General features: G+C 34.0%; 1 protein-coding gene across 5 annotated transcripts in view; it reads right to left on the bottom strand.

Moving 5' to 3' along the window:
- Window positions 1–14,133, bottom strand: part of LOC145256358 (putative ATP-dependent RNA helicase DDX28) — a 92,733-nt gene that overhangs the window by 16,756 nt on the left and 61,844 nt on the right. For 4 of the 5 annotated variants that reach the window (XM_080115180.1, XM_080115178.1, XM_080115182.1 and 1 more), the window contains 3 exons: window positions 13,825–13,914; window positions 5,902–6,054; window positions 1,057–1,203 (listed from right to left, as the gene is read on the bottom strand). In XM_080115180.1, coding sequence (XP_079971306.1) covers window positions 1,117–1,203; window positions 5,902–6,054; window positions 13,825–13,914 — 330 coding nt within the window. In that variant the 3' untranslated portion in view covers window positions 1,057–1,116. Of the gene's footprint in view, window positions 1–1,056; window positions 1,204–5,901; window positions 6,055–13,824; window positions 13,915–14,133 lie in introns of those variants that run through there. The other variant, XM_080115181.1, reaches the window with a different exon arrangement.

Below are 14,133 nucleotides of genomic sequence, written 5' to 3'. Positions count from 1 at the left end.
TAATTGAATCATGGTATGCATGCACGTTGTGTAATGGACTGTTGTCCTTGTATCCTTAATGTCTATTTTATGGCCCGTGATTTCTTCTAGGTGTTTGTGTGTGCATGTCAGAACATATAACATATACATAACAACATACCTATTCTGCTATTGTTTCTTCGTCTTGAGGAGCTTCAAGACAAACACAAGATGCTGTAATGTTATATATATATATATTTTATTCACTCCCAGGCACTTCATCATAGCAGAGGAGTGATCGACGATCTTGACTTGAGGTGGTTCTTCTCCATTCTGAGACTCCCCACCCTCATGGGGGAGACCCATTTTAGCCCATCTTCTTCATTTGACGTCTCCAATCCTATTCAACGATATTGCACAAACCGGAACATGTGACACGTCATGTTCGGTCACCTGTTTGGATACTTTCCGGTGCAAACTTGACCAGGTCACAGTTTAACATGTTTGACCACCTGCCAATCTCTGTTGTCCACTTATTATTAGATAGCTAGATATACAGATAAACAGACAACTTACTGCTTCTGCTTAACCACTCTCTAACAACGGCTGACAGAACAAGGGCATGCTACCCCTGTGAATTAAATAAATAAAAGGTTTCATTCGAAATTCTGGGCAGATTCACGAGTTTGCCAGCAAGATTTCGGAGTTCAACAACATACACCTGAAGAAGATTGAAGGTTTTCACGGACTGAAACGTTGTGAAACAGTAATCTGAAGAATCCAGATAATACGAAAATAGGGTTTGCCTTGAAGAACATTTCTCAGCTACCCATTCTGGGAGGAAAAGAAAAAATTTTTATCCATGAGAAAAATTAGCGGGCAATACTCCCATGCTAAGGGGTATCTACCATTGGGTAAGTGAAGATCATGAGCTGTAAAGAAAACAAATTTACAAAAGATGAAGAAAACAAATTTACAAAAGATGAAGGAAACGAATTTACAAAAGATGAAGAAAACAAATTTACAAAAGATGAAGAAAACAAATTTACAAAAGATGAAGAAAACAAATTTACAAAAGATGAAGAAAACAAATTTACAAAAGATGAAGAAAACAAATTTACAAAAGATGAAGAAAACAATGATAAAAATATTTTTTTTTTATTGAGTATTTGAATGTCTGTATGCGTGATGTCTTTTGATATTTGCATTCACATTAAAAATTGACGTCATTTTACGAGCAGCCGTCTGAAAAGAAAAAAAAAATGAAAAAAATAATCATTTGATATTGAATTTGTGTTTTTATTTTCATGTTTACAAAATTAAATTTCAAACGTCTGTGTGTGTGTCCATATGTCCGCTAAAAACTTTCGTCATCCAAATCGTTGCAGCTATTGTAAGAAAGAACGATCCCTTGGACATATAATATTGAAAAATTAGAAAAAAGTTGTCAATTATTTCATATAGAAATGTTGTTTTATTTGAAGGAGGGGGCATGTAAAAATCTTTGCTAAGACGCTGAATCTTAAACACGCATGTGCACATGTGAGTTTCTAACTTTCTTTTTAAATAGATAAAGTTGCAATGTGATAACATCGTTAGCATCTTAGTCTGATGGATAGCATGATCGCTTACAGTTTTATGCTTTGCAAGTTCATGTTTGGCACGCATAATATTTTTTCTTTTTTTTTTTTTTCTTACAAAATTTTACTGTTTCATTTTTGGCTAATAGCACCCAACTTCAGTTATTTTTTTTATGATCGGGCAACGCCAGGCGCCCCCCTGCTAATCTATAAATATAAAAGCGAAAATGTTTGTGTGTGTGTGTGTCTGTGTGTGTGTGCGTTTTCATGTATGTCCAAGAAAGGCTTCTTTCCGAGAACCGATCGGCCGCCTCAAAACTTCTTAAAACTTTTTATATTGCGCCTAAATGATAATATCTAAAAGTTAACAACCGGGGTCGCCTGTCTATTTAATTTGCCCGACTTTGAAAAGATAAATATTCAACAATTTTCGATCACTGCATGTGCATTAAGCTTTTTCGTATTATAATAATAAAAGCGAAACGGAGCTTAAGACATCATTCCTGATGCGATCGCCGGGAACGTCCAAAAGCAATCAGCTTTGATCAATGTGGAGTTTCTCCTTATATCAGACAATTGCTATTCAATTTGGACAATCCCCTTGTTATGGGGAGCTGGTTTCCCCCCCCCCCAACATCTTGGGGAAACAAAAAAATAAAAATAAAAAAAGCGTTCCTGCAGTAAATAAAAACTGCCCCGCAGTCAAAGTTGACCTCATTAAGTCATTAAAACGGGCACCTGCCAATTCTAAATACTTAAATAAATTCAAATGTGTTTCTGTTAGTATTTCGTGGTGGCCAAGTCGTTAACGTCGCACGTTTTTTTTTCATACTTTAATTTTCAACTTTGCCTCAAGGGTTCGGGTTCGATCCTTCATACTTACCTACCAAAACTTTTTTATTTTACCCCCCCCCCCCTCCCCCAGACACAAACACCCGGGTGACCACACACACCTCCAAACATCCTGGCAACGCCAGGTACCTCCACTAGTCTATAAATATAAAAGCGAAAATGTTTGTGTGTGTGTGCATTTTCGTGTATGTCCAAGAAAGGCTTTTTTCCGAGAACCGATCGGTCGCCTCACAATTTCTTATATTGTGCCTAAATGATAATATCTATGAGTTAACAACTGGAGTCGCCTGTCTATTTAATTTGCACAACTTTGAAAAGATTAATATTCAACAATTTTCGATCGCCGCATGTGCATTAAGCTGTTTTGTATAAAAATGAACTGAACAGACTCGCGGTAAATAAAACACTGTCCCGCACTCAAAGTTGACGTCATTAACTCGTCAAAAACAGGCACCTGCCGTTAAACATCACACGTTTTTATCACACTTTATTATTTTCAAACTGTGCATCAAGGCTTCGTTTTTTTTTTTAAACAAACACTCAGGACACCCGGGCAACGATTTTTCTTTCCATTTACCTAAAAACACAAACACCTACAAACACCCGGGCAACGCTGGGTAACCCCCCTCTAGTATATTATAAATAACAAAATTATATGATATAATAATAATAACTATCACTAAGTAGGAGATGCTAATACCAAATATTTCACTATCGCTAAAAAATCAACAACAAAATAATTTTAAAAGCGATAAAAAAAATAGCAAATAATATTAGCAGGAGCTCATAGTATAACATAGTATAACATAGTATAACAGTATATGCACTCAACTATTATATCTATCGTTCCAGGTTCAAGCTCTAAACTATGCTGATGAGCTGTAGAGCAGTGAAACATGTGCACGTAGAGTACGGTTTTAAAAAAGTAAAATAAATAATATATATATATATATATATATATATATATATATATATATATACCGGTGAGGGAAAGTTGTAAATTAAAGTGTGAAAAAAAAATACGTGCGACATTAACTATTGCCCCACCGCGACATGCTAATGGCACCGCGTTTGAATTTATTTAATTACTTGGATTTAGCAGGTGCGCGTTTTAATGAGTTAATGAGGTCAAGTATGTATATATATATATAGGTCAAGTATATATATATATATATATATATATATATATATATATATATATATATATATATATATATATTACTCTTCTTCGCTTCTTGTGTTAATTACTGGTGCCCTTTGGGTACGATGCTAACCCATTTTGTGACTGTGTTTGTAATTTTCACTTCTACACTATATATATATAGAATGAAATAGATATAAAAGTAATTGTTAATATTTAGTTAAAACATATATATATATATATATAGAATGAAATGTCTGTAGGTATGAAAGTAATTGTTAATATTTAGTTAAAACATATATATATATATATAGAATGAAATGTCTGTAGGTATAAAAGTAATTGTTAATATTTAGTTAAAACATATATATATATATATAGAATGAAATGTCTGTAGGTATAAAAGTAATTGTTAATATTTAGTTAAAACATATATATATATATATATAGAATGAAATAGGGAATAAGGACCTTGACCAGCTTCACTGCTAAGAAAGCAAAAAAAAAAGGACACATTTCAGTCGACATTGGTTTAACCTTGACCTTCACACCACACACAGGCTTTGTAAACAAATGTGGCAAGAAAACTTTTTAAACCAAACTTTGGATTGCTTTAAAAAAAAAAAAAAATGATGAAAATAAGTTATATTATTATATCACGACAATAAAATGTTTTAAAACAAACTCTGGATTGTTTTTTTGTTTTTTTTTTTAAAATAATAATAGAAAGGAGTTACATATATATAAATAAATAAATATATATGTAAAAAAAAAAAAGAATCCAAAGTTTCATAAAATCATTAGAAAGGTTTGATATCAATTATTTCTTTGTTGCATCTAGACTTATTTTATTTTTTAAATTAAAATCAATTTTCTGCATAGTCACAAAAATTTATGTTCAGTGCTTCGCAAACCACACAATGTTCATAAGTGCGTTTTTAGCGTCCCAATTTCATTTTCGAAAATTATAATGTTAGAAAATCACTAAAAAGATTATTGCAGAAGGACTTATTTTATCGTTCAAATTAAAATAGAGTTTTATGCATAGTAAAAAAAAAAGAATCAAAACTAAATAAAACCGAAATCACACGTGTTAAGTTAAACGTTTTTATGTTTGAACAAATTTTGCTGAATACTTATTGTGTTATTAAAAAAAAAAGGGACTGTGCTGGGCATGAACCTCAAAAATGAACGCCGTAAGCAAACTCGCTACCCATTAGGTTAACATTGCAACAATGTCATGACGTTTTTAAAATGAAGGTAGGAACGATTAGCATTCATGCATGCATAGATTGTAATTGTTAATTTATTGTAATTGTTAATTATTTGTAATTGTTAATTAATTAATTGTAATTGTCAATTATTTGTAATTGTTAATTAATTATAATTGTTAATTAATTGTAATTGTTAATTAATTGTAATTGTCAATTATTTGTAATTGTTAATTAATTATAATTGTTAATTAATTGTAATTGTTAATTAATTGTCATTGTCAATTATTTGTAATTGTTAATTAATTATAATTGTTAATTAATTGTAATTGTTAATTAATTACTTGTAATTGTCAATTATTTGTAATTGTTAATTAATTATAATTGTTAATTAATTGTAATTGTTAATTAATTAATTGTAATTGTCAATTATTTGTAATTGTTAATTAATTATAATTGTTAATTAATTGTAATTGTTAATTGTAATTGTTAATTAATTGTAATTGTTAAAAAAGAATGTTGAAGACAAGATTTTTCCTTCCCCACCCCAATCTCTTCAATTAAAATTAAATTTGTATATCAAAGAATTGAGGATTTTTTTCTAATTTTTAGATATAATACGTCCGGGTCCTTATTCTTTCAATCGATACCATATTCATGGTGGTCTGTTATGTATTTTTTTACTTTTAGTTAAACATACAAACACACTAATAGACAACTCTTCTTCATATAATAGACTCGCAAGCCTATCTGGTATTATCCGGGTCATAAAAAACTAAATAGAAGTTTAATAGTGCGTGCCACATCTTTAGGTTAAAACTTTTATCACTCATCTCTATCCTTCTCTCTATCTATTCCCCTTCATCTTTCGCCATCTATTTATCTTTCTCTCTTTCCCCTCTCTTTCCATTTTCCCAAACCCTCTCTTTCACCCAGCCCATTCCTCTCACTTGTTTTAATAAGTTCAAAAAAATAATAATGTATTTCATTTAATATAACTCTCTTAAATGTAAATATTTTTTTCTAAATTCACATTTTACATCTGAGGCAATACTTATCAAGAAAATATGAACTTTGTGGATCTTTGGTTAGTAGTTTTGAACCTTTAGTTGAAATACAAACACACAGACAACTAGCCTTAAGAAATTTGTTGACTTACCTCTATTCGCCAGAGAACATCAACTTCCCATTTATGTGACACTAAGGACAACACATGTGAATTCTTCACTGATCCAACACGTCCGACTCGTCCAATGCGATGAATATAATCCGACACAAAATGCGGAAAATCATAGTTGATAACCATGAATGCCTGAAAAACCAAACATCGTAACAAGAACCAACATAAAAAAAATTATCAACTTTGCATTTTTGCATTATTCCTAAACGAAATTGTAGTATTTTGCAATAAGTACTGATAAAACTAGCCAATCATGAACGGTCTCCTTCCACGAGTGAAAAATTTACTTTCACCATTTTTTTTTTTTTTTATACGGTGGTCACCACTTATCAAGGCCCGGAAGCCACTCAGGGATAAGGGTTATTGCAAGTACATTACATTAGTGTGGAGATTTGATGAAGTGTTTACTTAAAGGGCAGTTCATGAGAAATTTGTTAATGTTGGACTTGAAGACATCCAAGTTGTAGTCAGGTGGGAAGCAGGCAGACGGAACAGAGTTCCACAGGCGTGCAGTTTTAAGAAAGAAGCTTTGTTCATGGAATCCACGTTTTGATTTAGGCACAGATAAAGAGTGGGGGAAATTTTTCACAGTGGATTCAGCTAGACGGGTGTTTTTCGTGAAAGATTGGCGAGGGGGGACCAGAGATTGGAGTTCAGATGAGCACCTGCCATGGAAATAACGATAAAACAAGGATAGGCTCGCAACGTCTCTACTGGAGGAGAGAGGTTGCAGGGTAGAGAAAAGGGCATCTCCCACTAAGCACAAATGTTTGTGCAAAAAAATTCAACATATGGTTATTGTAAAAAGTACGAATGGACGAATGGGAATGAATCGAATCCCTCCTTTGTTGGGAGGCAAATGAGAAGAGCGAAATACATCCTAAAATGGAGTTCTTTTGCCAACTGTGGAGAAGCTATATACTAAATTATTTAATTGGAATTCATTATTGAGATGAGTATCATTTATTAATTTATTCATTGTAGACTATTATCCTCATCTTTTTTTTTTTAGACAACAACTATGGAAGGCAGTAATTGCTGAGAATGCAATTAGAAGATTCTGAGTTCCTATCCCACCTGACCTTCACACATACACAGGCTTTGTAAACAAATGTGACACCTGATGAAGACCAGAGGAATAGTTGGCTGAAACGTGGAGGAACTACTAAGAGTGCCTTTTTCTGCCTTGACAGGGTACAAAACCGGCTTTGAAATTTAGTGGGTGAAACCATGGCCACCGAGATATAGAAGGCCTGTTAACTGAAAAATGCCTGCAGACAATGTAGGTAAAATTTGTCGAACTGTTACTGTCGATACTATATAACAACATTTTTAAAAAGAGCATTAAAACATGTTAAAAAAGAAAAGAAAGGAACACGATTCGATTAATAATGAAACTGAACTTTATTCAATATAAAATATAAATATTACTTATGTAAAATTACGTAATTTTAAAGCAATATACAATCTAATACTGATAAAACTGAATTATGAATTTAAGGAACAAACAATTCTTGGCCTTCAGGACAAGATCACAGTGTAGTAGTATCTGTTTTGATGCTACAATTCACCTTTTCTGTCCTCGGCCGGTGAAGGAGAAATCTTTCATGACTGAGACAATTTTTTTTTTTTCATATCCAGAGTGCTCCTTATTGGGGAACTAGATTTTCCCCACAAGATTATATGTCGAAATATTTTAATAACTATTACTTTTAATACAGAAATTATATTTAAAGTTTTGGTTTTTCGTGAGAGAGTAGAGAATTTCCTATTTCTTTCCCATTTCAGTCATGTAAATTATTTACAGATAAAATGTTATAAAACAAACAAACAAAAACTTTTAAGTTTTAAATATATTTCAAAGAAATAAATTATGCCCGGTGCTAAAATATTGAATTCATAGTTAAAAAAAAAAACAAAAAAACTGTTGTAAAAAATGCTTCTAACTTTAAAATATTTGGAAATACTCAATGAAAAGTTTTATTTATTATGAAAAAAAACAGACTGAAAAATATTCTCATACAAAAATTTTTTTTTGCAGTTTAAAAAAATAAATAAAATGAAATATACGACTTCCTTCGATAGATATAAAAGTTCCTTCGATAGAAATAAATGTTCACTTACTGTTATATTTTGTTAGATTAAAATTATCCCAATGTGCAATTATGATAATTGTAATAATAATCAGAAATGGAGAATTGTTTTTTCTCTTTAGGAGAATAAAAAACATAATTACAACAGCCACAATATAAGGCAACAAAAAATATTTTTTATGGCCACATGGCTGAACACTGGAAACTTTAGGCACCTTCGTGCCTTTACCTACATGCTGATCTGGTAATGACGTTATGCTGTCATGTTCACTGGCCTACTCTCTTGGTAGCCATGGTGAAGCCCTTTTCTCTACCCTGCTTCCTATTTCTCACAGAAGAGACATTGTGAGTCTATCTCTGCTCTATCGTTATTTTCATGACTCAAATGAGCTTCTATTTTTAAGATCGGATTTGTTTTAATGCTTATCAGATGAATTTCTGTAAAAAACCTATCTAAGAACACTGTCAGATATATAAATTATCTTTGTATGAAATTTGCAAAAGAAAGGCTCAGCTGTTTTGGAATGTATGAGGAAGGAACTCACACACATACACAAAGTTACTTTTTACATAAGAATGACAGTTATGAATGGAATGGTTGAGTGTTAAGAGGGAGATGCATGCACAGGAATTTGACGAGTTGATTCTTCTTGGGCTTTCATACAAACATGCAAACACACTAACAGAAAATCTCCTTTATATAATAGACTAGCCTGGGTTCCCAGCGTTGCCCGGGTGTTTGGAGGTGTGTGTTGAGCAAAAAAAAAAATGTGGTAATAGGCAGGCAGGCTCGAACCCGTACTACGAAGGAGGAAAAGAACATGAAAAAAGAAAACGTGACGTCTTTGCCGTTGTGTCCATCGCTAAACTGGAAGTGGTGAAGGTTTAAATTAAGGTTAGTCAATCGAAAAGAGAGGATGACTTTCGAAAATATCAGTGAAAAAAACGACCCCACCCTGTAGAAAACTTCCCAGTTGAGGGTGAAGGAATTAATGTTTTTGGAAATTTTTTTCGATATTTGTCATCCGAAGGATCAAGCTTCAAAACGATACTGATCTTGTGAAAATCTGGTACCTCTGTTAAAAGTTTTAGATATACATACATACATACATTTAAACAGACAGGTGAGATTTATATTATAGATTATCAACTTTATTATATAACCATTTTACGATGATATTATCACTGCAACCAAACTTCAAGGGTATTTTATTCAGTCATCGTTGTTTCACTGGATTGATCTGACTTTGATTACACCTGTATAACCATTTCTAAAATTTTTTTTTTATTACATTTTCACCCCAAACAAGGCATGTTGCCACTTTGATGTAGGGTCTACTATCAGAGACATGCTAAAGGGGTACTATGTAGGGAGTTGGGCAGCAAGATGTTGGTTCACGTTACACTTGAACTTCTGCATGTCAGTACAGTTGGGGAAGCAGGGACCTGGAGGGGAATTCCAAAGTCTAGCGGTTCTGAGGAAGAAACTACTGGAGTAGAAGGCTCTCTTACATCTAGGAATCCCTACTGTGAAGGGGTGGGATTTAGCTGCTTGTCAGGGGTATTTACGTCGAGGGGGTACAAGTGCTTGCAGTTCGTTGGAGCATTCACCGTTAAAGCACTTGTAGTACAAGCAGAGGGATGCAACATTTCATCGATGGGACAGAGGCTGAAGATTAGATGACACTTCAGGACCTATCAGATTGGCGACTCTCTTTTGAACCTTGTCTAGGAGCGAGAGACTAGTGGCAGATGCACCAGCCCAAATATGACAACAATACTCCATACATGGGCTAATGATGTCCTTATAGAGGAACAGGATACTTTCAGGCATTAGTAGCTTTCTAGCATGGTAGAGAGAACCTACCTTCTTTGCAGCGGTCCTGGCAATACTCTCAATGTAATTGTTCCAACTCATGTTTCCTGTGAACGTTAGGTTGAGGAGTTTAAAAAATGTACTTTCAGATAAAGAGTCTTTGGCCATTGCTATTGGTGGTAGAGAAGGTTTCTTGTAATTATTGAAGGAAACAAGTTTAGTCTTGGCAGCATTGAATGTGACCATCCATTTTTGTCCTCATTCTACTACAGATTGGAGGTCATCCTCTAGTGTTTCTGCCATTTCTTTAGATATGTGTTCATTTGTTTTCCTGTCTTATCTGTTATAGAGCATGGTGTCATCAGCATATATACCCATCTCACAGACAATTTTGTCATGGAGGTCATTTATGAATATTAGGAATAAATAGAGGTCCAAGGATTTTTTTTTTTTTTTACAGGGTAGTCACCACTTATCAAGGCCCGGAAGCCACTCGGGGATAAGGATTATTGTGTGTACAGTACGTTAGTGTTGGAGATTTGATAAAGTGTCTTACTTAAGGGGGCGGTTCATCATGAATTTGTTTACATTGGACTTGAAGGCATCCAGGTTGTAGTCAGGTGGGAAACAGGCAACCGGAACAGAGTTCCACAGGCGTGCACTTCTAAGAAAGAAGCTTTGCTCATGGAATCTACGTTTTGATAAGAAGTGGGGAAAATTTCAGCTAGACGGGTGTTTTTCGTGAAAGATTGGAAAGGGGGGACCAGAGATTGGAGTTCAGACGAGCACTTCCCATGGTAGTAACAATAAAACAAAGACAGGCTTGCAATGTCTCTCCTGTGGGAAAGAGGTTGCAGGGAAGAGAAAGGGGCATCACCCACTAGACCACGAAGCTTATTTTGTACTCTGTCAAGGCAGGATAGGCTGTTTTTAGCAACTCCTTCCCAGATATGACAGCAGTATTCCATCCTTGGACGTATTTGGCTTTTATACAGATAGAGAATTGCATCAGGGTTGAAATATCTTCTGGAGCGGTAAAAGAATCCTACCATTTTTCCAGTGACCTTGGCAACAGACTTGATGTACGTATTCCATTTCAGGTCAGGAGTAAAGGTCAAGCCCAGAAGCTTATCAAAACATGGAGCTTCCCCTAAACGAGAGCCACTCATTTCAATTGATGCCAGATGAGGATCAGAGCGTTAATGATGTAAAGATAGGAGCTTGGTTTTAGATGCATTAAAAGTAACCAGCCACCACCTCCTCCCCCACTGTACCACGCGCTCAAGATCAGAGGAGAGAGAATCTGAGAGAACTTTGTCATTTACGGCCTTTGATGTGTTGCCATAGATGGTCGTGTCATCAGCATAGATGTCAACGAATGATTTAAGTATGTGTTTTGGGAGATCATTGATGTAGATCAGGAAGAGAGTTGGGCCTAGGATGGACCCCTGAGGGACTCCAGCATTAATATTGAGGGCCTCTGATTTCTGCCCATCAACCACTACTCTTATGAGCCTATCGGAGAGAAATGATTTAATGATCGAGAAAACATTGCCAGTTATATTGTAGCTGGAAATCTTGTGAAGTAGGCCCTGATGCCATACCTTATCGTAGGCCTTTGATATGTCAAGAGCAATTGCCGTAGAGAGGAAGCCTTTGTCAAGAGATTCACTAATTCTATGAGATATAACCATTAGCACATCTGCTGTAGATCTTGCGGAGCGGAAACCATATTGCATGTCACTAAGAAGGTTATTTCTGCTTAGGTGGTTGACTATTTCTCTATTTAATATGGATTCCAGCAGCTTACTCACTTATCACCTGAATTCTTAAATACAGGGTATACTGATAGGATAGACTCTTGAGGCGCTTCCACATTTATATCATATTGTTTAGATGTATGACCGTCGAGGACAACCTGGATTTTTAAGACCTTCATGCCATATCCTGTCAAAAGCCTTAGATATATCTAGAGCTACCACTCTACTCTCCCCCGCTTTGTCCAGTGAATGGTATATACGTTCAGAGATTTTGCCAAAAATGACTTTTCAAACATCATACTTTTAACTTTTCTTTCTGGCAATTGATAAAGTTTCTTGCTTCTACATGTAGATGTCTTTTTATTCAAATGATCTTTTGATACATTTGATAATTGTTCTTACATGTGCAAGCCTTTGTCAAAACAGTCTCTCGATGCACACAGTCTAGGTATTTTAAAAACTTTTTAATTCAATCTTCACCCCAAACAAGGCAAGTGCCACTTTGAAGCAGGGGGCTACTATCGGGGACATAATTTGCGAGGGCACTAGGAAGGGAGATGAGTAAAAAGATGTTTGTTAACATTACACTTGAACTTCTGCATGTCAGTACAGTTGAGAAAGCAGTATCCTGGAAGGGAGTTCCAAAGACTTGCAGTTCTGGGGAAGAAACTATTGGAGTAAAAGGCTTTCTTACACCTAGGGGGATCTCTACTGTAAAGGGGTGGGTCTTAGTTGCTTGTCGGGTTTGTCAGGGGTATTTACGTCGAGAAGGTACAAGTGCTTGCAGTTCGTCAGAGCATTCACCATTAAAGTATTTGTAGAACAGGCAAAGGGATGCAACATTTCATCGATGGGACAACATTGAATGTGGTAATAATGTCAGATTTATAATTTTCTAAATATTCTAGTTCTTAAGTATTTTATATTAATCGTATGAGTGACTCCAAAACATTTATCTGAAATGCAACTGTTCATTTTATTTTCTCTGACCGAGACCTTGTTTTGCTGTGCATACCTGCCCAGTTTTACTATTTATTAGTGTTGGGACAATCAATCGGAATTGGGAATCAGAAAAATCGGAGCTTTTTTGGGATATCGGAATCGGTATCGGAATCGGTATCGGAATCGGAAAAATTTTAGCCTATTTTCTGCCAGAACAGATTCCTTTATCTGTTTTATTTGCTTTTGGTTTAAGGAACATTTTTTTCCACTGCTCGTATAATAATAAAATAATAAACCTAAAATCTCTAGATCACCCCCTCACAAGTGTGTTTTTACGTTTGAGAAAATATAAGCACATGTAAGATGTGCTTTTACACTAATTGGGACAAAGTAACACTTTTAGAGATTTATAAAGAATCAGAATCAGTAATTGTATTGGAATCAGGAATTTAGTATGGAATTGATAATTGTATCGGAATCAGGAAAAATATTGGAATCGTCCCATCGCTACTATTTATACAATATTTTTATATATACGCAACCAATTAAGATATGACAAGGCATGACAACTGCTCCTACCAAATCTTTGCTCGTGTTATATTTAGGCATAACAAATGGCTCTGTTGTTTTTGTTTTTGTGGGTTTTTTTTGCTAAAAATATTTGTAAAAAATGAACAAGTTTATTTTCAGACTTTGCGGGAATATTAAAAAAATTACAAAGCAAACGTAAAAGAAAAAATATTTGTTTATCTTTTTTAAATCGTAAATATTTTTTACCTTTTTTATTATTTTATATTGTTTGTTTGTTTTCTTATAAAAATGTAAAGTAAATGTCTTCAAAAAAAAGAAAAAAAAAAAATGACAGTGAAAAGCAAATTATTTACTCCCCAACTCCAGTAAAAGAAAAAAAAATATCTGGGTCTTTTCTAAGTGAAAGGTAGCATCTAGAGAATCTAGAGTCAGATACATTCTAGAGCGATAGAATGATGCAACCATTTTTCCAGAGACATTAGATAAAATAAAGGAAGAAAACGAAAATATAATAAAAAAACAGGAATCTTGTCCAGTATTCAACTTAATTAAAAAAACATAAATAAAAATTGTTTTCTCCCTTTATTTATTAAATATAGTGGATCAAAACACATTTCGCTTTGTTATAAAATTTGATTTTCTTAAGTAAAAACAATGGGATTTTTGGAATATGACATTTTCTGTTCTGTGACATAAAAGCTTTTCTCTATTTTTGTTTTTTAATTAGGTTGAATACTGGATTTGCACCAAAAATGCTTACATTTATTGTATCGAGTCCTCGAGAGGCAACATCTGTCGTTACTAATATCCCACCATCTTGTTTGAAAGATGCGAACTGTTCAGTACGAATCTAAAAAAAAAAATGAAAATAAAAATAAGAAATTGCTGATTTACAGTTGCAGGTCACCAAACTTTAGTGTGCGGCAAATGCTTTTGTCCAGCTCTCATTAAAAAAAAAAAAACTGGACACACCCTGGAAAACTCTAAGATTTATTTTTTAGGTTCTTGTCCCGAATTCACCCAATAATGAAAAACAAAAATGTTGTATTTCAAAAAATCATGTAAATTG

Source organism: Euprymna scolopes, chromosome 32 (genome assembly GCF_053919585.1).
Source record: "Euprymna scolopes isolate OS-2025 chromosome 32, ASM5391958v1, whole genome shotgun sequence".
In the NCBI taxonomy this organism is placed as follows: Eukaryota; Metazoa; Mollusca; class Cephalopoda; order Sepiida; family Sepiolidae; genus Euprymna; species Euprymna scolopes.
This window is presented reverse-complemented; position numbering and strand designations above follow the sequence as displayed.